The sequence below is a fragment of the Passer domesticus genome, chromosome 3 (genome assembly GCF_036417665.1).
Source record: "Passer domesticus isolate bPasDom1 chromosome 3, bPasDom1.hap1, whole genome shotgun sequence".
In the NCBI taxonomy this organism is placed as follows: domain Eukaryota; kingdom Metazoa; phylum Chordata; class Aves; order Passeriformes; family Passeridae; genus Passer; species Passer domesticus.
Genome location: NC_087476.1, coordinates 67922044 through 67949512, shown reverse-complemented (window position 1 = coordinate 67949512; position 27469 = coordinate 67922044). Strand labels below are relative to the sequence as shown.

The following is a 27469-nucleotide window of genomic DNA, read 5'->3' as shown; positions in this document are numbered from 1 at the left end:
ACCTCAAGGGGTCAGTGAAAACCACAGCCCCATGGGACTTTCTATGCTTGTATTTTGAAAGGAGGCTCAGTAAAGAATTTGGCTTAGGAAAACAAGACTGTGCTTCCTCTCTTCCCTTACTTAGTTTCAGAACAACAGCTTTTGCTTTGAGTGATTATTTCAGCTTCTGTAATTTTTCTCCAGCACAAATATAGGGAAGCTTCATACATATCACACCAGTGATTTGGGCAGCATAAGAGCATGGTGAATGTCAGAGCAACAAAATAGTAATTAGGAAAAACACTACAAAAAAAGCACCCAGCAAAGGTAAAGCTAAAAGCAGCTCACCTGTCTGAAAATCTGCTAGCTTGGCAGAACCTCTTCTTAGAGGATCCTAAGATGCTCTTAATTAGCATGAAAACTGAAGAGTACTAATTGCTCATTGGCAAAACTCTGCTTATTAAAAACACAGGGACATTTGTAGGGTTTTTTTCCTTTTGATTTTCAAAATCAAACACTTTGTTTTACAACATAAATGACATAAAAAGCTACATCAAAGCAAGTGCACACTTCAGTATCTACATCTTTGTTATAAACTTGAAGAGGACTCAATTTACTTAAGAAAATTTAAAAAAAAAGAAAAGTAGGAGTGAGAATTAAATCATTAAACTGGTTTAAGCAGAACATGCAATGGCACTTCAGACTTAGAAAAAAGTGAAACAGTGGATTTTGAAATAACAGAAACAGACTTTAGAATGCAAGTGGATTTACAGCATAACTATACAGAAGACATAAAGAGCTCCCCTTGATACTATAGTTTTAACAAGGTCTTCTCTATCTCTATTCTCCAACCCCCCCACCAAAGCACCAAAATATGTGTTTAAGCTGCTTGCCAAATCCATGGCAAAGCATGTAAGAGAAACAAGAGATTTAGAGACACATTAGAAATAGGCAACAGGGACACAGATATCACTTGAATCAATGTGAGCAATCCAGAAAACACCTGTTCCCACACCTACAAAGCCTCCAGTTTCATTCTGGACTGTGACACTGCTTATGTGTCCACATGTTAGTGTTTCTGTAGAGTTGGGCAGGTGGTGATGCTGTCTGCTGCCATTCACCCAGAAGACAGATGAAATCTGGGGGCCTCTCAGCAGCTCCCCAACAGCCCTGCTTTGTCATGTGTGTTTCACATACAGCCACCACTGAGTACAAGATGAACAGCACAAACGGCTTGCTACCAGTCAGCCAAAAATGTAGCCAGTGGGGGACGCTACTTGTCTTTCTTGTAACAAGCCTTTCAGCAACATCTTCCCTGTTCATGAACGTAAACTCATGATTTCAGTACACACATGAACCAGAGATAATGTGAGCCACAGTCCCCTCCCACTGTAAAAAAACCCAAAAAACAAAAAACAAACAAACAAAAACCAACCAAACAAAAAAACCCCACAAAATAAAAATTTTTAAAAATTGCAGAAAAGGTAGAGAAAATGGAAACACAAAAGTGAGAAAAGGGAAAGCACAAATAGGCATTTACCGTATTTTACAGTTAAAGGTTGTTTATGAGGTAGGCAATAAGCACAAAATTCCTGGACCTGAAGGGAATTACAGTACCATATTCAACATTGTTTTGATGTCATTAGGTTTTGAGGTATGGAGGGTGAGGTCTTGATTTAAGCTCCCCATATTATATCATCCTCCCTGGCAGATTAAGAAGGTCAGTTGTTCTAGATTTTTGAGTCCAAATGAAACAAATCACAGATAAAAACAACTAAAACCTAAGCCTTTTTCCCTTAATTTTACATTCTGATTAGAATATTGCAGCATAGTGGTTCAAATATATATTACCACTACAAATAGTCATTTTAGGACAGCACAACTCCACTTTCAGGAAGAGTAATGGCACATAGAAAACCCTGTATCTGACCCTGGGAAATAACCAAAACAGCAATTAATGTAAGCTGGATATATTTCTGAATGTAAACCATGCCCCTCTGAGATAAAGCTTAAATCATCTTATGCTGTCATCCAGTCCAGGATTCAGTTCAAGTCCTCTGGACTGCGAGCCACTGTCACTCTGCTCCTGATCTCACATTCCCCCCCACCCAGGACACAGTCAGCAAGACAAGTTTGCTGATCCAGCCAAAAAGGTTTGGCTTTTTCTGTTTTGCCTGCAGGATCAGTGGTGCTGCTGGGCTCCTGTGCCAGTGCTGGGCTGCTCTGCCCTCCCAGTTCCAGCCTACAAGCAGGCTGCCTCCAACCAGTGGCCACACCACGCCCAGATACTCCTTCCAGACTGGGGCCTGGGAACGCTGTCACCCAACTTACCTGTTTCAGGGCGGAGGAGGCTAATGTAACTGGGAGGGTGTGGCTGATAAAGGCGGCGTTGACAGATGAAACTGCATGCTTTGGCTTCCTATAAGAGATGCATGGTCCTTATATCTAAATGCCTTGATGTTAGTAGCACAGTCTGTACCACTGCAGTGAGAAGGATGGATAATAATAATAATAATAATAATAATAATAATAATAGCAATAATAATAATAGAATATAATAGAATGTGATGAGTAGTACCATTTCAAATGCCCGAGAACATCACAAAGATGTTTTTTTTAGGCTGAAACATCAGAGACAGACCCTGTGAGAGATGCACACTCCTCCACAGTGGCCACTGGAAGCCAGGTGAGAGATGTGGCAAATTTGAACAGGCAGATGTGTTAGGGCAGCCAGCTCTCCATCAAAACATCCTTCTTCCACAAAGACAAAAGAACTTGATTATGGCAAGTGTCTTAAACACTACAGCTCTAACTTGTGACTAGATTTCCAAAAGTAGTATGTGCAGTTTATCTCAAGTCCTCAATGGATATGGGGTACTTAAGAAGAGGATCTTTCATCTTATCTTGAAAATATGCTCTGCAACTGTAGTACAAAGCTAAATATTAAACATGGAAAAAGAAGAATGAAAATGTAATCTAACTTCTGCATCCTACTGTCTGTCTCCAAGAGACTTTGGAGTCTCTTGCCTGTTAAGTGTAAAGGTTTCTACTGCCAAAATGTCAGGGTTTTAAGTGATTAAACACAACCACTGGTTACACTGAAAAAAAATGGCCTATATAATATATGAAACACTGATGCCTTCTGCTTCACTTTTTCTCCATTACCATTATCACCCTACCTATCCTAACATAGCCTTGCTGGATTCTCCATGCCTGATACAGAATCTAACCTCTAAGGTGGTGGCAAGATGGCTCTTTCTTCATGTGAAGATGCTTCGTGCCTATGCAATTAGTGCAATACAAAATTAAACAAAACCAAATTAAGGACAAACAAAAAAGCAGTGTGATTTAGCAAAAAAAGTTGGAGGAAACACTTTTCCATTCTCTTTCCAGGAAACAGATTTGCCAGAATGCTTATGAGACAGAACCAATCTGCTGGTTTATAGCTTTACAAAAAAAACAAACTGTCAGGAGTTATAATACATTTTGAGTGCAAATATTTGCCCAACCTTCCTTTCAGAACAGAGCCCTAGAGCTGTAAAAAGAGTTGGTCACTTGTTCTGCTATTGAACTCATATGGATTTTTACCCTCCTTAGGCAAAAGCGTAAGTTGTGCACTAACATGACATGGCAAGAGATGGAGTGATGCTGCTAATATCTGAACAAGAAAAACACAAGGCAAACATTCAGGAGCATTAATTCAGCAGAATGCTGAAGCAGTTAGTTCATTTGGCCTCAGACTGTTTCTCAGGTGATGGCTTCAATGCCAAAGAGCACCAGATTGTACATCTGCCACCATACAGACACCACAATCACCAACCAGTCAAAGGGAACATGTCTTATTCAAGGAACCTGTTCATTAAGTTTCTCCCTTGTAACTGTACAAAGGCACCTTCATTCTCCAAAAGCCTGGGTGATTCTGAGAACCACGTGGGCTAAGGCTTCACATTTAACTATGTGTGCTTTTATGCAAGAATAAATGTAATATAATTAATAGTCAACAGATAGGACTAAGCTCTCATGCAGGTATGGGAGCATTTTAGTAATTAGGACTCTGTGTAAGACAGGGCAGCTTTAAACTAACACTGTAGAAGTTAAGCAAACACTTAACTGGCTTCCTGCATTCAGGCTTAAAAGCCTGTTTAAGTTACCAGACCTTAAAAGAAAAGTGTGGTAATGTATCCTGCACACCAGCAAGTCAGAAGCAGCAGGGAACACACCCTCTACCCACTTGTAATTAGAACTAAGAGATGGAAATTGTACAGCAGTTGAATAAGTTTGAAGTTTGGACCAGCTGGTATTTAAACAGGGAAAGGTGCCTGCCATCTTAAATGTACAGCACTTATTTTTAATCAATTGTAAAGTAATATTTATTCTTCTTAAAGGCTCTGTACTTCACTGACAACTTTTTGTTAAATAGACTTCCATACAGTCCCCCAATTTTCTACTGTTTCACTGGGCATTGGTGCCTCTCACAGTGGCCATCACAGTAATACATCAGTACCAACACATTCCACACTAGATAAGAAACTCCTCTGCACCTAGAAATTAAAACAAAAATCAAAAAGCAGAAGCTAATGTAATTTATATGCTAAACTCAGATGTGTGACCATCACCCTTTGCTGATGGTACACTGAAGATGTTAAGGATAAATCAAGAGTCTATTTTTGGCCCCGAAAACATGGCTGCACAAACACAGAATGGAAAGTAGCAGACTATGAAGCAGTTCTGGGCACCATGCTTCAGGAAAGCCATGCAGGCTTCCCAAGGGGAGGCAAGGAAGAAAGACAAAAGCATTTATATACACAGAAACCAACTCAATGTGGCAAGATTGCAGGAGTAAGCGGTCTTTAATACAAACATGACAAGTCCAGAGGAGTGACATTAATAGCTTTTAAACGCATAAAAGGCAACAGCAAAGAATGAAATTATGGTTTTAGTCTTCATAGATTCAAATGTAGTAATGTTAGCAGATAAGATTTCAGACAATATCCCCATTAGCAAGTACCATGATATAGATAGTGAGGCATTGGGATTGATTTGCCCAAGTCTATAGACTTGCCATCAGGATTATTAAGGAAAATGTGATGCAAAAGGAAAAAAACAAAATCACATCTGCCATGGATTATGTTAGATGAAATGGATCCCAGTAAGCAGGAGAAGAGCCAGACAACTTCCCAAAATTCTTTTAATTCCCTTTTAAGTAAATAGACATATATACATATATAACATAGAACAATTATTATTTGCCCAAGAACCATCTTTTTAATAGGTTATGGAGCTTTTTTGCCTAATTTTGTGATCTCTCTTCTCATCCTCCTAGGCTTTTAGGTTTTGTGCTAACTATCATAGAAATAAATCATCATTCTTCTTGCTACAGGGTCACCAAACCACTACTTAAAGCCAGCTTGATGTTTAACACACTGCAATCTGCTAAATGTGGACCTACCAGGATGATAATGCAGATACTATCAGATGGTTTCAGAATTAAATACTCAGTTTGACTTCTTTTGCTGCAGGCAGAATACACAACTTTTGTGCAATGCTCCCCTGTTAGCAAAAGAAGTCAAGATTCAAGATTTTGAAGAATGCCTTGGCTTTCCAAAATTTCAGTTATTCAGAGGAAGCATTGCCTTATTTATTTTTTGAAGAAAATGAATTTAAATTATAAATCATTAGAAAATGTCAGGTTTCCTAAAACATATTTAAATATGCATAAAACACATAGACATAATTTTCCACACAAGGCTAATTTGGGCATAGTTTTAAACCATCTTTGACTCCTCTGTCTTGAAATTGGTCTTCAAAACTGTTTAATTAGCCAGGGTGGTTAGATGAGAAGATGGAAATACTGTGCCATGCACACTTTTTCCCCACGGTCCCTCCAGAGTCAGTGGCAGATGCACTGAACTAGAAGGCTGCAACACCAGCTGATGGAGCTGCCAAATTCCACAATCAAAAACTGAATGGGACAGCTGAGTGGCTTCTTACCCAGAGGTCTCAGGACGACAGAACAGGCTGACAAACAACGACGTCCTCAAAGATCTGAGGCCAACTGCAGAGGTTTGCACAGAAGAAAACATCTGTAATGTCCTCATGACAGCAAACACCCAAATTCCTCTCTATTTGTAATACCTGTAATTAACAGGTGTGGAATAGTTTGTCAACAGCTGTTATCATAAAGCTATGGTATTTGCCCTACAAGCACAGCAGTGCTCTCTGAAGCTGTACCCACTGTCCAACACTCCCTTTCCCACAGAGCACGACAAATAAGATAATGAAATTGCCATCAAACAGAAACTGAACACACACTGGAATAGATTTCAGGTTTCCCACCTGCCTTCTTTATCCTTCCGAAACTGATGTAAGTTTTGAAATATGATTTACTTACTGTTGCTAGTTCCCTGAAATTAATATAGAGAATAAAGGCATCTCCTTGGCCTTTTTCCCATGAGGAACTGCTTCCTTACCTAGACATAGTCTAATATTTCTGATTACTATAAACAGGTGAGGTGACATGGCAGCGCATGGTTTCGTAAAAGCCAGGAAAGAGTCATTCACCTAAAAAGCAACCTACAACCCATATTGGTTATTTCTTTACTGTTACATTCTTATTATGTACTGTTATTTAGTAACCAATATACTGCTATTTCTGAGAGAAGCCAATTGTTGAGGTATGTTTTTTAAACCAATGCTACATGTATACTCTCTTACAAACCAATGCAAAGCTAGGATCAAGCAGATATCCGTATGTTCATGGTCTAATAAAAAGTAAATCCATCACTCACTGCCAAGGAATTACTGCAGGATTGAAACAAAAGGGAAGTTTAACACAAGACAGAAAGGGAAGTTTAATACCATCCTTCATGCACTAGGCAATAGTCGCAATGCTTCTACCAACAAAAAGTTCCACGCCTGACCACTGTGTTCAGTAAGCTCAGGAAAAGAAAACACGGCAGATGGGTGGATTCTCTGCAAATACGTATTTAAAAATATTTCAGAGGCTTTATTTGACAAATACTGACTTCACTGAAATTAATGGAAAAAAATTCTTTTAGTTCAATAGAGGCAATAATTTTACTCTGTGGAAAATACCAGTACAAAGTCCTTGAGGTTTAAAATATATAGTCATTTAGATCAGGCAATGATCTGTCTTCAGGTAGACTTGCTGATATTTGACACATTTCACGCAGCACAAAAATGTACTGTCGTTAAAAATACTTGATCAGTTTGAAGTAGCCAGCAAATGCTTACAGATAAGTTATTTTGACAGCTGATATATAGTGAAAAAAAAAAAAAAAGACACAAAAATTGCTTAACGGGAAGTAATTTAAGACAACAGATTAATAACATTTATGTTCTTAGAATATCTTGAAATTCTAGTACAAATTATTTTTCATTTGCACTTAATACCATGCTGCTTCTTCCGGTTTTTTTGTATTTAAAATCATATTCTACTTTTAATTATTTTTCTTCTAGCTATGAAGAGGAAAAAAATGGATAAAGGAAGAGAAAACTCCAAAGATGAATGTTTTCTGCCTAGTGTGAAGTGGCAAATAAATCAAGCCTAGTAAATCCTAATATAGGTTAGAGAATTCCTTGGCTTTACAAGACAACCAGTATTTCAAGAGATTCCATAAAACATGCCTAAAAAGATATCTCCCAAAAGTGCCTGGACAAGTTTCCTCTTTTTAAAGACATCCAGTCCAATGAAAAACGGCAAACCAGAGGTAACCCAAACTTTCTGCTTTCGGATTTTTCTTTTTTATGCAAGTTAGTGAAGCTGCCTGGCAAGCTCCCTTAGGACATGTGAGAATGGTTCAGTCTCCCATTAAATGCCCTTCTAAAACTTTGAGCCCACAATAATTTAGTATCAACACACCACAGATAACTATTGACTAACATTTTCTCTTTCCATGACCTTAGGTATAGGGATCTAGTAAGAACTTAATGGAAGACCATTGTGGGTAAAACATTGAAATAAGTGAAGAAGGAGAAAGAGGTGTAATACAAAATCTTCTGGGAGAAAATTTAAAGAAATGAGGAGTATTTTGTGGCACAAGTGCCATGCAATTCTAAAGCAGTAAATATATAAATATAATAGCAATCACCCCATACTCCATTGATTTACACTCCTGGTTTGAACCAAGTTAAAACTTAGTTAAGGTTCATTTCAGAGACACCAGACCAGCTGAAGAAACCAGAGATATCAGATCATCGGAAGTCATGAGGTTCAGTTTCAGCAACGGTGACACGTAACTGTTTTTCTGAAGCTAATGGTAATTTTCCCACACTGTTTGCATTACTTGTTGGCTTCATAACACAAATGTCTTGTTTGGTAGTTTCCTGGCTGGAAGGACCTAGTTACTGCCAGTTGGCGGTACCAGGCAAATCATTTCAGCAAAGAAAGGCTGATCCTAATCTCTTCTCATGCAAGGCTAATACAGTATCAGTGAGGAATTCAGTATCTGTATTCCTTTGTGTGCACAGCTCCCAACTGAACTTTGGACTCGTAAAATTGGTTGTTATATAGGACTTTGTCATCTTGAAGTAAAGTCATGTTCAGTGATCCTTAAAAGCATCTGGGAAATCCCACAGCACCTGAAAGCCTCACCAGCTCTGAACTGTGACATTCTGGCTACTGGCACCAGGGACCATTCCTTATGTGAGGGCTTGACAGCAGAGTGGAGGAGGGAAAATGTGTATGGCTGTACTTTGGATCTAATTACATCTTCTTATAGCTCCAAGGATCTTATCACCTTTAGTTCCAGAGTGTAATTTAGCCTATGCATTCAACCTTCATAGTGATCCTCCCCAGCCTGCAGTTGCACCTTTTTCCATGCAGATTGAAAATCTCAGCAGATACATCCAAAAATGGGAGCATTAAGCAGCACCTTGCAGCATTTCTTAATCATTCTTCCGCCTTTTTTTTTTTCCAAACACTCCTGCAGAAGCCTCCACTTATGAGATGTAGGGCTCTGTAAACACTCACTTCTTCAGCATTATCTGAAGTTTAATAATTTCCCACTTTGGCACACTGATTTATGCACACTTTAAGGCTAATCCCCCAAACTCCCTATTGGCAGCACAAAGGGTGCAGGTGTCTGCCCTACCTCTGGAATTCCTGATACTGGACATCTAATTTTTGTGTTCTTCAACAGTCCTTAGGAGTCCTGAGAATGATGCCTCTACTGAATTATTTTGGTTGCTCAGTTCCATGTTCAAAAACAGGTGCTTTGGAAAACTATGACTTGCACTTCCATAATACTGAGCAGCTCAGTCTACAGATCACTTTGTTTTGTTTAGAAGCCACCTAGGCAGGTTACCACAAAGCACTTTACCTTAGCTATTAGTCTCCTACTTCTCTGCAAGATTTAATAAATTCATACTGTCAGGCTAATATATTTTCACAGCTCCACATACTGAGCAAGAAGCATGTAAAATTCTTAGCCTTTGTAATTTTAGGCAAAGGAAAACTTCAGCACTGTTAATAAAAAGGTTTAAGGCAAGTTACCCAACAAAATGTTTGAGGCTTCATGTTCACAAACTAGCACTCTAAGCATTGTTATTTGTAGAATTCATTTGACCTTCTTAACAGTCCATTCTTCTGCATAGAGAAAATAGGCAGGAGGAAAGAAGGCAAAGGCTACCTTTACCTGCCACATAACTAAGCAGTGCCACTGGGATCAGATACACGTAGATTCTTCTCAAGTTCTTTTTGAATTACTCAGAGATTGTGTTGAAATTTACAGAATGAAAGCAAAATGCTCCTTTCATTAACTTACGCATGAATCAAAGTTTTATTGCAAGTCATACACATATGCAAGGCTGGGTGAACAGGTATATTTTAAGTGAAGGGTAAGCTGATATGAGAAGGTGACCGAGACAGAGAAGCAATGTCACAGCAATTCTGGATTCTTGATGTTTTTTTAGTGTAGCAAAATAACACAATCCCATGAGCAGAAAGAGAGAAAGAGAAAATGGCTAAATGCTGGGCCTCCATCTCCCCACTCCCCTACTATGCCCTGCAGAGCTGCCCTGTGAACAGGACAGCAAGCAAATCTACAAATGTGAAATCCTTCTTCTGGCAGACACCAGTGACTGCTGTCCTCAGCAAGATTCAGCCAGCATTTGTCTTTCTCCCTTTTCTCCTGCACATTCCTCCTGCAGACCTCTAACAACTCTGCATTAGGGCAATAGCTGCATGCCACAAGATGATCTGGAGAGAGACTGCTGTCTCAACATAGCATGGAGATGACTCAATACTGACAAAGTAAATCATCCTTCAAAGATAAGTCAATAGTGAATAAGTAATTTTATCTGTCAAGAGTTAACATGCAATGAATACTTGTAAAGGTTACTCAACATAAAATCTACTAGTGGTTAGACATGAGTTCCCTCACATATGCTAACCAAGGAAGTCTATGAAGTAATAAATCCCACTTGACTTCTCATGGAAAGCCTTAAAAACAGCAAGTTGTATGTATACACTCCTAGAAAAAGATTATACCCTAAGACACAGATTACAGATATCTTACTTAAAGATGCATCTTATAAGTATTTCTTAGGAATCATGTTAAATTGCCAAGAAAAAATACTTTAAAAATAGTGAATGTGTGAGCAGAATAGTTCACAATGAATAAAAAACCCCTAAAGCTGCTTTAAAAAGCCCAAAACACTTGTTGAAACCACACACACTGTAAAGCCATAAACAGTCTGGAAGTTAACTTCAGACCACTGAAAAGTTCAACTCACTTTTCATTTCTGTCACTATTTGCATTTTTCTTTTTTTTTTTTTCACTAACATAAAAGCATTAATCTGTTTGGATTTTCTTACTGAATGTACTTTTTAAGTTCTTCTATAAATTTTGAGCATGGCATGATATCTTTCCTATAAACTCTGTGAAAACATAGCTTATGATGTTTAAAACATTCTATTTAATTAAAAGAAATTAACAGTCCTCTTAAAATGTGCAAGCAGCAGTTGTATACTCTGAAATCCAGGCTGTAAGTATACATCCCTTAAATTTTCCTAACTTCTTGAATAAATAGATCCTTTGAGGTTTCCCAGATAAGATATATTTTAGATTACTTAGGCTACCCAAAGAATGCTTTTGCCATTCTGTGCAAGAGCTGAAAGTGCATTTATCTTGCTATAAATAAGGTGACTCTTAAAGAATGAAGTTCAGAAGTGTTAATGTCAACCCTTTAGTGGACATATCTTTAATAGGTTAACTCCATGTCTCAATGCACCTAAGCTAGTTTAACCCAAATTTGAAATAAATTCTGACCTTTACAATATATGCAAGTCAGGAAAAGCTGATTGAATAATTTCAGAATTAAATTATACAAGTTTTATCATAAAACCTAGGTAGGTACAAAGCTGTTTTGAAAGTTCCATTTAAATATTATGTTGACTCACAACTACCATGAAAATCACACAGACTAAAAGGTATAACTGAAATGTCCATGAACAATCTATGTATGGAATAATTCAACTCATCAGAAGCAAATCCTCTCTTCCCTACTTTATAGTACTTGGGTTTAGGTATGCTGCTTCAAAAGAGAAAAGTGCAAGAGCAATCAGCAATTTTTTGTCTCTTTCTTTTACTACAGTTAAATTTTTTTTACAGCTATGGATGGCCTTGTGCAAAACATAGATAAAAACTTTGGATGTCCCAGGTTAGAAACATTAAATAGTGCATGTAGCATAGCAATACACACTGGGGTGAAATTTCTCACTGTATAGAAGGCATGGATAAAAGTGTTAGGTTTATTAAGTATAAAAGAATATTCACATTGTCTTGAAGTAATACATTGTTCTCCTTCTCTGTGCAAGGAATTTAATCCAGTGTGTGCAAATCTGCATTAGAATTCACATCCTTATAGGCTTTGCAGAAAAACAAAACATTTAATTTTTTTTGTATCTGTACACATAAGGTCAGAGCTTTTAGATACTATTCGTATTTGCTTGCATGCACATGTATCACACTGCAACAGCAGTTAATAAGAGAAACATGTGAGCCTTTCATAATTTTTTTTAAGTGCTCAATGACAATAAGAATTTTTACAGTTCATAAAGTGAACCATAAGGTTCTGTTCACACAATGACAGCATTATACAATCACAGAATGGTTTGGGTAGAAAGGTAAATTTAAAGACCTGCCAGTCCAATCCCCCTTCCATGGGCAATAACATATTCCACTAGACCAGGTCACTCAAAACCCCCTCCAACCTGGCCTTGAACATTTGCAGAGGTAGGACACACACAGCTTCTCTGAGCAAGCTGCTCCTGGATCTCACCACTCCCATTAGCCCACATAATTTCAGAAGATTTGGGAATTCTGGTCTCCAGGCTGTCTCTTAAATAACAATCTTATCTAAAGATTTTCCACACTTAGCAACTAAGCCCATCTATCTAGACCACTAAGGCCACTCAGTACTAACACGATTTTGAAGACATCATGCAAGGAGTCTGCACCTACAAGCCCCGTCAATTACAGGATATACCATGTTTTGAACACTTATGTCAACATTTACAGCATAGTTTCTGAGCCAGTTTCCCATATGTATTGATTGTATACCATTTCAGACATGCCAGAGGGCACAAAGAAAGGCTGGAACAGAATTAAGACACAGCCGAACAGCCAGAAGCAGAGCCAAGGGCAGGATAACCCTTCCAGTTTAAAAGTTTATACCTATGCCTAGCTAAAGTGATCTCACATGGGCACAGGCGTAGGCAGAAGAACAAAACACAGACACTCTCTGGACCATTAATACTTTGTGATGGTATACAGCTATTTTGGATATGACAGTGTTGATAACACAGGAAGTTTTAGTTATTGCTGAGCAGCACTTTCACAGCATCAAGGCATTTTCTGCTTCTGATCTGACCCCACTAGAAAGAAGGCTGGGGATGAACAACAAGTGGGGGGACATAACCATGAGAGCTGACGCCACCTCACACGTGGGATATTCAAGACCATTAGGTAACACGGTAGGAGAACTATTTGCAGTTTGGTATTTGTCTTGCCCAGTCACCACTGGACACGGAGAAGCCCTGGTTTCCTGGGGATGGCTGAACTACCTGCCTGCACATGGGAAAGAGTGAACAAATTCCCTGTTTTGCTTTGCTTGCATGTTCAGCTTTGCTTTCGCTATTAAACCATCTTTATCTCAATCCACAAGTTTTCTTGCTTTTACTCTCTTGATTCTCTCTCCCAATCCCACCAGGCAGGGGAGTGCATGAGCAGCTGTGTGGGTAGCCAGACAAGGCTAAACCATGACACAGCCTTCAGAGATTCTTTGATTCTGTCACCTAAAAAACAGTGGTCATGAATTGAAATCAAAAAGCCATCACAGAAGCTTTAGAAAAGGTTTACAATTAGTATGAAGACGGGACTTAAAAACACACTGAAGCATGACTGTCACCCAAAAAATTCTATCATACTACTGTGTGACTAACTGCTATATATGTTATCGTGCATCTAGAAGTTTAAAGTGCATCTGTTGCTCAAATTAAGGCATCAGCCTTAATCACAGTAAAGTAAGCCAGTATTCAAATGTTTTTAAAGGAAAAATAAATATATTGGTGAAAAAATGTAATTTGGAGCACTTCCTAAGCAAAAAATCTTAAATTGCAGTCCACTTTTATAATAGAAAAGAAGCCTCCCTTTAATGAATACAAACCTAACCAGGCAGATTCTAATTTAACAAGAAAAACAATTAATTTGGGGTAGTTTTATAAACAGTGACAATAAATCTAAACCCATGATAAATAGAATGACCAATAAGTTTCAATGGTCTTAAAAAACACATCTAAATTTCAGTGTTGAAGAAGAAAACCCAAACAACAACCACGGCATTAGCATGTCAAACTCTCTATATCTTACACATTCATATAAAGTAACAGCTTAAGTCAATCATGTTTGACTGCTATCCAGTTATTTATATGAGTAAATGAAGCTGGCGTCCGAGTGGGGAGATGAACTGGCAGCGTGCCGTAGAGCCTTGAGTTACAATTTGTATATAATGGGAAACACTGCAAGCACTCTGACTGAGTCTATCTATCTATGGGGACAAAGTTAAGCAGAAGCACCAAAACAGGCAATACTCTGGTTCACCTAATGACAAAGCCAGAGATTTCTTCGAACTGCAGGTGAACTTGCCAAGGACAGACCTGCCGAAGAACTCAGCCCTGGAGTGGCCAGTGGAGTTACATACACAGCAGTGTCCCTTGAGACAGGAAACCATTGGTATGGGTTGTGAACCCCTGCATTCGCAGTTCTACTACCTGAAGGGATCACCAAAAGGCAGAATAAAAACTCCCATGGTTCCTGGAAGTCTCGAAGACTCCACAACATGCTGGACTGTACTACAGTCATGGTTATAATGGAAAGGCATGGCCTTAATGAAATGATAACTCAGCTGGCATGGACAGGTCATCTCCACTGATTCCACAGACCTTTAAAGACCATTTGGGGGGTGGGGATTGGGGAGAGGAACACGAGAGAATGAAATTATTCCTCCACAGCTTGAACAAATTACATCAGACTTTAATATCTGAATCAGGTTAGGAGCTCACGTTCACATCTTACATCACCAGGAAAAGGAAGGAACAATTTGGGGTTATTTAATGGGTAGCATACAAATCCATAAATTTTACATAAAGAGTGATCCTTGCTTTTTAGGCTTGTTTCTGAGAAATTTCAGAGTTGAGAGGAGTGTGGAAATTAACTAATTTCCCTAATCAGCTATTTATCAAATAAATATATTAACATACACAGCATGAACAGCTAACAACAGTAGCTTCTATAATTAATAGTGACTTAATCCTGCAGTTCCTACTAGTTACCAGCACATGGTGGGAATAATCCACTGGCCTTTTGTGGTGCTCAGAAGCACACAGTGAGATCTGCCCACTTTAGCAAGAGATCTGCCATTTTGGAGGTGGTGAAGACATTTACAGCAGTAGCTTATGCATCACAGAGTGATTACACATTCCCCTCTACTCACAGAATTTCTAAAAAGATTTCCTGTATGCATTTCATAGCAAAATGTCTTCATTCTATTTTACTGATTTGTAAGCAGCATTTGTGACCACTCTCAACTCAAACTTTGGAATGAAAAGTCATCCCTGTGGCCTTTTCTTTCTCCAGATTTCACTCTCTAGTTGAAACATTGGCCAAGGCACAATGAGTAAATATGAGACTGGACAGACATTGCTTCTCAAGAGTAAAAACTGCCAATGCCAGATATGGATCCAGAGATATTGCTGGTTTTACCTCTTCCAGAATAGCTTTTCCAAGGAGCTACACCCTTGTCTAGCTTGCTCAAATTCTGAAAATTGCTGTTTATGACTGTGGCTGTAATAGCTGACCTAACCAGGAGTGCCAGGAATCAAACCACAGTCTTTGGAAAGCGACAGGATCCATAAGATACAGACTCCTTATTTTGAGAGACTAGGCTATGAGATTCCCAATCCTAAACCACACGAGATGGCTATGCCAGTATAACAGTTCAGGTTCCACAAATCACATCCATATTGTTAGTAAAAGTTTTTTTAGCATCTGGTGTACTTTTAAATGGACACCAAATCTGTTTGTCAGAGAGAGTCTGAGCTGCTAAATAAATAGTGATAAATTTCCTAATACTACTGGGCAGAGTGTTCCTGCAAGTACAACGTGTGTTTATCAGTTTCCCACTGAGCTAGCGTTGACTTTCAAATTTCCTTTAATCTTATTATAGTAAACATAGTACAGCTCTCTGGCAAACAGAGGAACATTCTTCCTGTAATATCATATGCTTCTTTTAAAGAAACCTTAGAGATGTCCAGAAAATAATTAGGCTCAACTTGGAATAACACAATAAACTTGTTTCCAAAGAAACAAGTTTCTCAAAATATTATATTTTTGGACTGAAAAAAAACATGGCTATTTTTATAAGGAGAAGACTGGCAAATTCTGATAGGTACTCAAAATAGTGTTTGCATGTATCATATTTTTAAAGTCAACTATTGAAACACCAACAGAAAAATATTTTTCTAGTTGGAAGCAGTCTACCTGAATTGAAGGAAAAAGCAACAGGAATTTTGGATTTAAAATTCAGAAAATAGGAGACTTTACTTTGTGAAGGAGCTTTTGCAACGCTCCTTCAAGAAGAAAGAACATCAAGTGCAGACAACTTTAAAAAATTAGATAAAGAAAACAAAATGGGATCTATAATTGTACAGTTTGTATTTAAAGCCTCTTTTCATTTGAGAGGAATGTACAGTAGACAAAGGTGGGATTTGTCTTACAGTTCAAAAAAACCCGAAAATCTAGGCTGAGTTGTTGAATAACTTTATGTAAGTGACTGAAGGGACTTTGAGAACCTGAAAGTTCCCATGCTAGCTCAATTTCCAGTTGTGTGTGTTTGTCTTGTTTGCTTCAGGGTTTCTATAGAAAAAGGGTCATTACATATATCAAAAATTAAACACAATGGTGCTATTTTCACATATCTTCTGTGATTTTTGAACAAAATAATAAACATTCCTAATAATCACTTTCTGTGTCATTTGAATCTTCAGCTACCATTAAGAAACCACATTCTGAGCTATGACTTTAACAAAGACTCAGCTTCAGTAAGGAAGGGAAGTATTAAAGAGACAGATGAACAATCTTCCCCTGCCTACATGGAATTCAAGATGCTTAGAATTTGTTTCAGTTTGTAAGTAGTCACTCTTCAGATTATCTCAGCAAAAGATGTTCTCACTGAAGAATCAGGCAAGTTTCCATGGACATCATTAATGAAGAACATAGACAAAAGTCAACAAACATGCTTAGTATAAATCCATTGCGTGTAGTAATCTGAAAGGTGTCAGCCAGAGAACAATTTAAATCAAAATACAAGAGATAGCCATCTCTCTCTTTATTAGCAGACTTTACTGGATGCATCCATTAAGTCATGCAACATGTTCGCATATTCCCATCTTCTTTGCCTGTCAGCCTCCTCTTGTTCCTCACAAAGGACACTGAGCTCCAAATTATGTTGACAGAACAAGAATGGACAAACGATAGATGGATCATAACAAAGAACATGCCTAGAGCTAGGATGTCTGATATCTGAGAGCTTCCTTTTGGATGCTTTCCTTTTGGATAGAAGCTCTGACCCACTATTTACACCCCAATCCCAAGCTCTCCCACATATTTTTAAATGACAACTTTCCAGATGTTATCTCAATGGAGACTGGCCAGATTTATGGGCAGGATCTCGCTTAACTCTAAGCCAAGCTAGTGTTTTGGCCTCACTGGAAATGAGATTAGGTCTGAGATTTGCACCAGGGAAAAAACCTACCATTCCATGCCAGAAATGGTCATGGAGAGTTTTTACAATGCTGTTTGTTTTTTCGTTAGCACTACTGTATAATATCAGTCTATTTGAACATTATCATAACAGCACTTAAGTAGGGTAATAGGATAGATGAGACATGGCTGGAATCCACAACACTGCATTTAAACGGAGACGGGCAACTAATTCACATCTAGACCAGCTCAACACAGTCCTCCAACTCCAGAAAGTGTTTGTACAACACAAGGTCAACAAGGCGTTCTGCATGAGCTGTACAAGTGTTGTTTCCAAGTTTTAAGAGATGTTAAAAATTCAGGAAATTTTCAAGATTTATTGTGTTAAATCCACAGTCTGACACTGTATTTGTGCACTGCCCATCACACTCAATAAAAACTGATTCCAAAATGAAATTTGGAGGGTAAATAATATCTTTTCCTTTCATAGTGTACTTTATTTCTCCCACTTCCTTAGCACAAAACAGACAGAAACAAAGTTTTTATGAGTCTTTTTCTACTTGAATAGATCACAATTTTAATTTCCTCAAGTTTCATTGCAAATTATGGTTTCTTCAAATACTCACTTCCTAAGTAACAATGACTTTAAAATTGTTGGGAATGAGAGATAAATTTACCCTTTTTCTTTCTCCAAAAATCTTGTAGTAGTAGAAATATGCAGTAGCATGCATATTTCTATGTACAACTCACGTTTACAGTATAACCAATTCTATATGGCAGCACAGTCTACATGAAAAACTGACCTTAGCAAATCCCCCTAACTTTTAAGACTAATCTAAAATGCACTATTATAACTCTGTGAGATATTATCTGGACAGCAACAAAGAACAAAACATTCAGAATGTCATAGATAAGTATGGTTAAACACAGAAGAAAAAATGTTAGAAGTATGTGCTGTAAGATGACTTTTTGAGAAAGACAGGTTACAACTGAAGTTGCCATGATTGTATCATACCAGATACTGAAAGATGGATTGCCTTCTGTTTTAATGTCCTGGAGCAAGACAGATTTTTATGGTCTGCTTCCCTTTCTGAAACAGGCTACAAAAATCTTCTTAAAATTGATAATAAAAGGCTTAATGCATTGAGAACAAGAAATACCATGGTTTCAAGTGACATACCATCATCTACACAACTCATATTAAAATCTATACTTCATCCCACAAAGAAGCAATGCATTGAAATAAGACTTGGAGTGGACAGCTTCTAGCAACAGAAATACAGTCATGGGAGTAGGAAATGTTCTCTTCTTGTTGTTCCACATAGCACAACATTTTCTGCAATCTAAAAGCAGTCTTAGAGCAGTCACAGTGATCCAGGACAAGAAGTATATTTGTATCAAGCATGCTATACACATGCAATCCTGACAATACCATCATAATCCAATGGAAATGCATGTAATACTGAAGAGTTGGCAAGAAATGCACTTTTTGCAGCAATTACAACCATCTTCTGTTTCTACATGAAAGAAGGATCTGATCCCTAACTGCTCCAATAATACATTTTAAAGTAAGAAATGCTTTCATGACAGAGATAATTGTTTATAATTAACATAATAATTTTTCAATTTAAATTAATTTTCCCCATAAAGCAAACTAAAGAAAAACATGAAACTGTAAGAAGCCAGACAAATCACCAAAAAACAGAAAATGGAAATTTTTTCCCTTTACAGTGAAAACTGCAGAAAAAAAAGATTTAACATGTTTTAATCAAGCTTGAAGTTTTAAGTGGATGTTTCTGAACATCTCCCCTTAATCATTCTCCCCTGCTTGAACCAACTAGACTCCAGGATCAGGGCATGATTCTCATCATGTGCTGGAATCCAGGAACTACCCCCATAGGTGAGCAATTCTTCTGGTGCCCTGTGGGAGATGCAGTCAGCCACAATGCTGCACCAAGGGAACACAGTGAAGCATTTCCAAATGGCAGTTTTAAAGTCTCATGCCAGCATTTCTCACCACTCCCAAACACAATGAAGAATATAAACAGCCTTATGGACCTTTATATACAGAAGGGCTATGGCCAGTGACAGGCAAAAAAACATTAAGAAGCACCAGTTGTCCCTTCCTAAATGGAACTGCTGTGTCCACTCTCAGGAGACAAGCACAAGGCTACACTATCCAAAGTTCCCACTCAAAAACTAGTCTGCTATCACATGCCAGACTAGGAAAAAAAACCCCAAAATTATCCGTCTTCACTTTGAACTGAAGAGATCTCAGCAGGACAGCCCTGGTTGGTTCAGGGCTGTGCTGTCTGGCTCAGCCAGGAGTTTTTTGGTAACAGGTACCTGAGCAGTGGTGCAAGAAGCAGGGACTAGCCCACACCCCTGGGAAAGACTGCTAGTATGGTCTTCAGACTGTGTGGTACCTCAGGAACAGCATGCTGCAAATGGACCAGGTCTACTGTAGCAGCCAGCACAGCCCAACTGGAACTGACAGGCACAGCATAACATTTAGGCATAGAAAACACTTTATGTATTTTATAGGGTTTTACTTCAGACTAGATATGGTCATACAGATTGTATTTCCAGAAACAACTCTAGCACGTCTCTTAGTTTAGATTCATCTTAAAGGAATCCAACTGGCCCACCATGAAGTATATGGAGATGGACCGTAAGTGGAACATCTGAAGGATGGGCAAAAAAAGCCCACTCCTGACATGAATAACAACACTATAAATGCACAACCACATGCAAGAGCATCTGTGAGGGGAGGAAAAGATTTTTGATGCTACTCTTTAAGATACTCTTCTGATATCAGTAAATCTGTGCAGTAGCTTGAACTACTCAATTCTTACTCAGTAACTTCGAACTGCTCATTGAAACAACACTAACTCTAGATCAGAAATTGGTAAATATCACTATACCAATCCCAAATTGGAATTCACCAATTGGGTGATGATTGGGTCAGAATTATTATGTTATTTTAGCAATAGTGTTAGAATTAAACCAGTTACCAGATTTATTAAACAAAACTCAAATAGGATTATTTATTACAAAAGATGATCTGGATCTCTGAGATTTACTCTTTCATAGAGATTGACAAATGGTGACTGAAACCAAGCATTTACTGATGCAGTTGAGTGGGTACTTCAGATATTAATTTTTACCCCCACCTGATACTATGAAAAGAAACAAAAATCTCCACAGTTAAATTCTTCAACTGTTCATGTGTTTGTCGTATTCCCTATTGAAAGTCATGCACAGTCTATTTGAAAGATAGAAAAAAAGAGAATGTATTTCAGCTAAACAAATAAGCTCAAAACCTTGGATTAGTGGCATTTATTTTTGTAGCACTCTTGTGGAGGTCTTACTTGTACTTTTCACTGACACATCTTTCACTTACTTATTCTACTGCAATGGAAGACTGAGCAAAACTCGCTGCTACCACACAAACCTCCTCCCCGCACACAAGAGCTCTGCCTGAACAGCAGGCTGCAAGAGAGGTGAGAAGGGAAAATCCTACTTGCTAGGTTTCTCGCTCATCCTGTGACAGAGATTTTACAAACCAGTCCTCTCTTTTCAGCTGCACAGTGATCACAAATATTTTGAACTTAGCACTTCAGCTGGATGACACCAGTTCATGAGGACCATGCTACAAAAATGAGAGAGAGACCACTCGCCCAGAGCCTGAACACTGTCACAGCACTCACATGTCCTGGCTCTCAGTATGGGCACGCTGCTCTTCCAAACAGTTACTTTGTTGAAGAGATTTTTAAAAAATCTGAGTGTATTACTCTTCAACTTTTGCAAGTAATGAAGAAAGACCAGCCTGAGAAGCAGGAACAAAGTTTTACAAGTGAAGCATCTGCATTAAAACACATCAAGCATTATAAGCACATACTTCAGTCTGTGCATTCATTTTGAAGTTCAAGAAACAATCTAATCCCCTAAAGAAACATAGCATCTGTATTGTATTGGCACGGGTGGGAACACAAGATTCTGAAGTGATAGCTAATTTCACCCTGGTTGAGCAAGTAATAGCCTTGAAGCAGCCTGATAAGCAACTTCCTAATTGGGGCTCTGAGCTGACATTACTTGGTCTTGCACCTGCTGCTTCATGATTGTTGAGAGGGCTGTGGGATTCCAGACCTGGGGCTTTTTCTCAGGGAATCTTTATCATTCGGCTGAATTTCACCTGACTCTTACTCACTGGGATTTCATTCCCTTTATTTCTCCTCTTTCAGAAGGGAAAAAAAAAATTTAAAAAAAAAATGTTTTAACTTGTTATGAGCTGTTAATTTTGTCCTCAAAAATCCACCAAAAGTTATATAACCACTTTCACAATAGCATGCTAAAAATAAGAGCTGTTCAGCCAAATGCCACTGCAACTTTTTTATAAGACCTGTGCCTCCAATTCTGCAAGACCTGTGGAAGCACAAGTATTTCCTTAACTTTAGCAGAAAGTCAGTCAGGATCTCCTTGTGAGACAGACATGGATTTGTATAATCCTCAAGTTCAAGGTAAAAAAAAAAAAATAGTATCTGTATACACACACGTATATTTCCAAGTCATGACTTAAAGTAATGCTATTCGCTCTTGGAGCTGATCCCTCGTGGGGTTTCATAATCACAAACCATCATTAACCCAAAGCAAAGAAAGAAAGGTACAAAGGGGCACAGGTTTCAAGCACGAGCTAATTTTTTTTCTGGTTTGTCTTTCTTTTTCCTTTACGAGGGAGCGTGGGGACGCGACGCCCGGCGCTCCAAACGCTCGGGGAAACCTGGCCATCCAGGTGAATTCCCAGGGCGCTGGGAGCAAGGTAGCCAGAGCTCGGCGCCGCTCTCTGATTTCGTTCCGTGCCCCTGCAAGCGCCCCGCGGGCGGCCCGGGCTGGGACGCGCCGCTCCCCCGAGGCGCGCGCGGAGCCGAGCCGAGCCGAGCCGAGCCGAGCCGAGCCGGGCCGGGCCGGAGGGGCGCGGCGGTGCGGGACGGGACGGCGCGGAGCGGGACGGGGCTGCGGGCGGCCCGCGCTGTCACCGCGCCCGCGGAGCCCGCCGCCTGTCCCCGGAGGGGCGGTAGCAGGGCAGGGCAGGGGAGGAGGAGGAAGGGGGCGAGCCGGCCGCAAGAGGAGCGGTGGCGGGTCAGGGCGCTGGGTGCCCCCCGGCCGCCCCATACCTGCACGGCGGCGGGGAAGGGTCCGCAGCGCGCTCCGTGCGCCGGCTATAGATCCCAAGAGGCGAGGAAGCGGGGTGGCGGTCGCCGCCCTCTGCCGCTGCTGCCGGTGGCGGTGGTGCGAAGCCCTCGCCGGCTGCAGATGCCCATAGGCGCTCGGTGGGGCCAGCGGTGCGCCGAGAGAGCGAGGCGGCTGTGCCGGTCCCGACGGCTGCGGGCAGCGCGGCACTGGCTCGGCGCAGCCACTGCCCGAGCAGAGGATCAAGGCCCCGCTTTCGATTGGCTCCGGTGGCCAAACAGCTCACACCGGCCTGCCCGCCCGCCGCCTCCCGCCCGCCTCCCCTCCGCTGCCGGCGGCCCCGCTCCTCCCGCCGGTTCCCAACCTGGCGGGCGCAGCTAGCTCCGCTCTCTCCCCCTCACACCCTCCCGCTCCCCCCCTACGCCGCCCCCCGTCCCTAAGACGACGTCCAATCCCGGGCCCTTTGTTTATGTGGGGACATTCTCACCCTGGGTCTGACAAAATACCTTCCTTCCCTTCGCATCTTCCTCCGTGAGCTGAAGGACCCGCAACTTTAAGCATTCATGACATTTTGTGTCATGCTCAATATTCAGACACGTTTGTTCTCTGAACACGTAAGAAAAATATCCCTAGCCGGTAAAATTGAAAGCATGCAGTGCTTGATCACCTGAGGGCTAAATCTGAGGTAGGACAAAGCATTCTTTGCCTGAGTTGAGTTTGCTTTTCTTACTCTATTTGGGCTCCTAGCCCCAGCTGGGTTAACTACACGTCAAATCTCGGCACGCACAGAAAATAGAACCAGGATGCCTCCTCGTCCTGAATCTCGGGTTATTCACTCTCAGCGGCTGTGGTTGTCCTTCCTTGGTGCATCTTTGGTGTTGGTATTCCTTTTGCTCAGGATTACTTAAGTGACCTGTGGAAAAGTATTCTCCCTCCTGCAGATGTGCTGTAATCTTAAGGCAAATCTTAGACCTGTTTTATGGGCAAAACAGCGAGCCTTTGGTTTGACCCTCTGTTTAAACAATATACAGTTGAACCAGATAAATACGTCCTGTGGGTTTTCTCAGTACAAGAAGATGTTGTAATGTTTCCAGTAAGCATGCTGGCAAAATTGCTTATTAAAATTAGGGAGAACAAAATGATGAGTTATAACAGATGCACTCTTAATTAATTCAATGACCTGCATTTAACTGATGCTGTTGAATTAAGCAGCATCTACGCCTATGGTACATCACGTGCCATTAAAAGTCAATATTGATCCAAATTTGGCAGATTGAAGCATTTGAAACAGAGAGCAGAGTTGCAGAGATACCTTTGCGTGACACCAGTATGTACATTTTTAATGGTGATCTCCATAACATTTTAAATTTATTCTGTATTTAATTAATTTTTTTCCAACAAAATGGTAAGTTATTTTTCATTCCCTGTAAAACATGCATACTTTTGTCTCTTTGGGGCATACAGAACTAGTTAAGAATGGTTTTGTTTATATTTTGTACAGGCAAAAGTCAGAAAAATAAAAATAGAAATATTGAGAAATATATAAACCCAGACATATTTAGAAATATCCATACTTGGAGTATAATCCATCCCTCATTTAAAAAGCTTTATTAGCAGAAATATCCCTCAGTGAATCCAGTGAAGCTACACCTCTGGAACTTTAGTTACCCCCCAAGAATAACAAAAAGATCCTGTTTCTTTTTTATTATATGTTTTTTCTTCACAGGTTGCCGATTTATTTTTCCCTGGAGAAATGAAATGTGGTTTAGAGACCAATGAAATTGTGGTTTAGAGACCAAGCCACATTTCCAGCCATGGCCCAAGAGACATAGCAGCCACTGACTGCACTTCCATCGCCCCCCTTGCCCCAACACCTCTGTAACAGGCATATCTCTCCCTGCATGCTCCTGATCCAAATGACTGGCTGACATACATATATATATATATGTATATACACATGCACGTACAAATACACACACACACACATATATATATATAGGTACACTGTCTTTCAGTCTTTCCTAAGTCTTCACTGTGACTTTTTTCTGGGAAGAATGCAGACTCCATTTTCAAGGCCTCTTTTCAGCCTCCTGTTTTTCTCCCTCAACAGACAGGTATTTGTGTCAGAGGAAGGGGTATGGCCCTCCAGCTGAGCATTGGCTGCAGCAAACATCATAGCAGTCTGTTCCTTTAGGCTTCCTTCTAGCTACTACTTTGCAATCATATTGTCTTATAATTTTAGTGCAAATTTTATATCCTGCTATGTGTTATTTGGGGGGAAAAGCTCTGAACTCATTACAGAAGTTTTCATGTAATATATTTGTCATACTTGTCCTTATGGACTGAGAACTTACTTTGGTATAGATGACTTGGGACTTAATAAGATTTTGTGCTTGCAGAGTTGCTACTTTCCATTAGCTATTTTCAACATTATGTTTGTTTCCTTCTGTGTTTGGATTCCTTTACAGCACTGATAAGTTTTCCTCTAGTCTTGTTCAATTTAATAGCTTTTAACCTGTCTGTTTTATTTATGTCTGCTTAAGTGCTTATTTAATCTTTTCCCTTATAACTATAATGACTTTCCACAGGTTACTATAATCCTAGAAGGTATGTGGGGAATTTAAAGATTTAAAAGTCGTTTGACTTCATAAATAATTTTTATTTTCTCATTATGGGGTTTATTTTTAAACCAAAAATGTTTCATTTTCCGTTTGACCAGTGATTGTTTTTCACACATATTTATTTCACATATATAGTAGTAAGCCAACTGAGACATTTTGGATTCTAAACAGCTTTTTTCTTTTTTTTACAGTGTGGTTAGTGAGAACTGCAGAGGGTCTTGATCTGATATGGAAAATGCACAGCATATTTATTCTTTGGTGTGATCTACAACTAGAATTTTATGCCATTGAAAATAGTTATGCAGGTTTTTGTTTATATTTTAAAAACTGAAATAGTTATAGTCTGATGATAGCATTTATCCAGCAATATCACTGTAGAGCACATTTGTATTGATATTGCTGCATCTTTCCTCCACTGTGAGTGTCTGACATCTACTGTATGCTGTACTTAGACTAACCTTTTAATGTCCTCTGGCAATTACAGAGCCATTGATTCAGCAAGATGTTGAAGCCTATACCTACTTTTAATCTACAGATTTAATGACTATATTCTAGTTCTGATGTGGCCGCCCTTCAGGAATGACTGTAGTCCATGTCTTTTGTCTCACACTGAGACAAAACACAAACAACTGGTGCCTATCTCCTTCACAGCAAGAACTGTATCTTTGTCATCGCCACTACAGAAGCTGTTCTGCTTTGCAGCCCTGAACACAGAGCTTGTCTTGATCTCTGAGCACATCTGGCAGGAGTGCCTGCAGTGCACGAAGGGCTGTAGCCCCAGAGCCAAAGGGGGCTTGAGACATGTCAGTCACATACCCCAACCTCATTTCTTCCCCAAGACACAGTCCACAGTTACATAAATCAGAAAAGAAGAAACCTGGGAGATCTGGTGGTCCCAGCTGGTGATTATATGAATTATTCCTGTTTGTATATTGACATATCTGCACTGAATGAACAAACTGATGATTTGTGTCAGGTTACACACATATCCTCCTCTCTTAGGCCCTGAGTAAGCAGTCAAGCTCTGCAGCTAGGAGCTGGCTCAATGCCGTCCTGGGATATTGGTGTCCTGAGACTCCTAACTGTCCAAGGGATGCCATACGTTTCTGACTCAGGTACAGTCCCACAAACTGATTTCACTGCTTTACAAATACCCCTTTGTTTCTTCATGGTGCCTGCCTCTGAACTAACCTGCATTGTCTAGTTCTAGTCCTAGCTCACATTTATCCACAATTTTCAGTGCACGCTCTTTGATTTCTTGACCTTGCTCTTGATTTGCTCTTTGGTTTGAGGTATCCATGATTTCTCATTTTTCCTGGGTGCATTTCCATCTGGAGCCTTGAGCTGGTCTGTCCTTGGTGACTGACTCCTGGTCTTGAGTTTCTTCCGTTTCAGTGGCTGGACCCGCCCCAACTACACTCACTTAGCGCAAGTATTCCACTTGTGGCTCCTTAATAACTTCCGTTCAAAGCCACCTTTCTGAATGGGAATTAGAAAACATGATATCCCACTGTTGACGCAGAACATTTGGCACATAGCTTATCTGCACGATAATTCAGCCGCCGGTGGGATAGGTCGTATGGGCAATGTCGGGTCGTGGCTTAGGAGAAGATGCAAGAATGCAGGAGAATGTGGCGTCCCTGTAAGATAAATCACACTTGTCAAGATCTTCAACGGCTCGTACTGTTTTCACAGACAATTAGGCACCTAAATGCCTTTGGACATAGTGCACCTGTTTTTTAGTTTGGAGTTCTTTCTAACATTGTGGAATTAAGCCAGGAAAGCACTCTAAGCAGCGGTAATTTTGATCCTGTTTTTTTCAGTACTTTATCTTTGCTATGTGGAAAACAACTCTAAAATATGTCTCTACCTAGACAGAGCAACATCCCATCCCAGAACATGAGTATATACTTCATACAACCCCTGATAAAGAACTTCATTAATATGGATAAATGTATTCCTGGCAAAAATGCCATCCCTTTGTTTCACAGTCATCATGAATGAAACATCCTTAGTATTCCCTGGTTCCGACTTCAAATATAAATTACTCTGTGCATACCTAAGAAGGAAACGAAAGTGCTATTACCTTTCTTTAGCTTCTTTCACTTCATTCCCATCAAAATTTCATTTGAGCTCTCCAGATGCCCTGAGCACATCTGTGTCCTCCAGGCACTCAGGCTTTCAGGTAGTTGAAAGTTGTTTCTCCTTTGTTTGCTCTTTGGGAGGAAATAATTGCTCCTCACAAATCTACCTTTGAAAACTCTCCAGAAGGCTCACACATTCAGTTTACCAGATTAAATAAGGTTAGTCTACACAGAAAATTTCTCCTTGATTGGAATTTTTTTCTTCCCTGGGGATGATTCCAGCTTCGACTGATGAAGTGTCTCTCAACACTAC

At 39.8% G+C, this 27469-nt stretch overlaps 1 protein-coding gene across 3 annotated transcripts in view; it reads right to left on the bottom strand.

The window, feature by feature from the left end:
* GREM2 (gremlin 2, DAN family BMP antagonist) overlaps nt 1-23195 on the bottom strand; it is a 41974-nt gene extending 18779 nt beyond the window's left edge. Inside the window, exons 1-2 of one of the 3 annotated variants that reach the window (XM_064413730.1) lie at nt 22436-22758; nt 5971-6114 (exon numbers count right to left, since the gene is read on the bottom strand). In XM_064413730.1, the coding sequence (XP_064269800.1) occupies nt 5971-6077 (107 nt within the window). In that variant the 5' untranslated portion in view covers nt 6078-6114; nt 22436-22758. Of the gene's footprint in view, nt 1-5970; nt 6115-22435; nt 22759-23118 lie in introns of those variants that run through there. The other 2 variants (XM_064413733.1, XM_064413734.1) reach the window with 2 other exon arrangements.
* Nucleotides 23196-27469: the final 4274 nt, after the last annotated feature.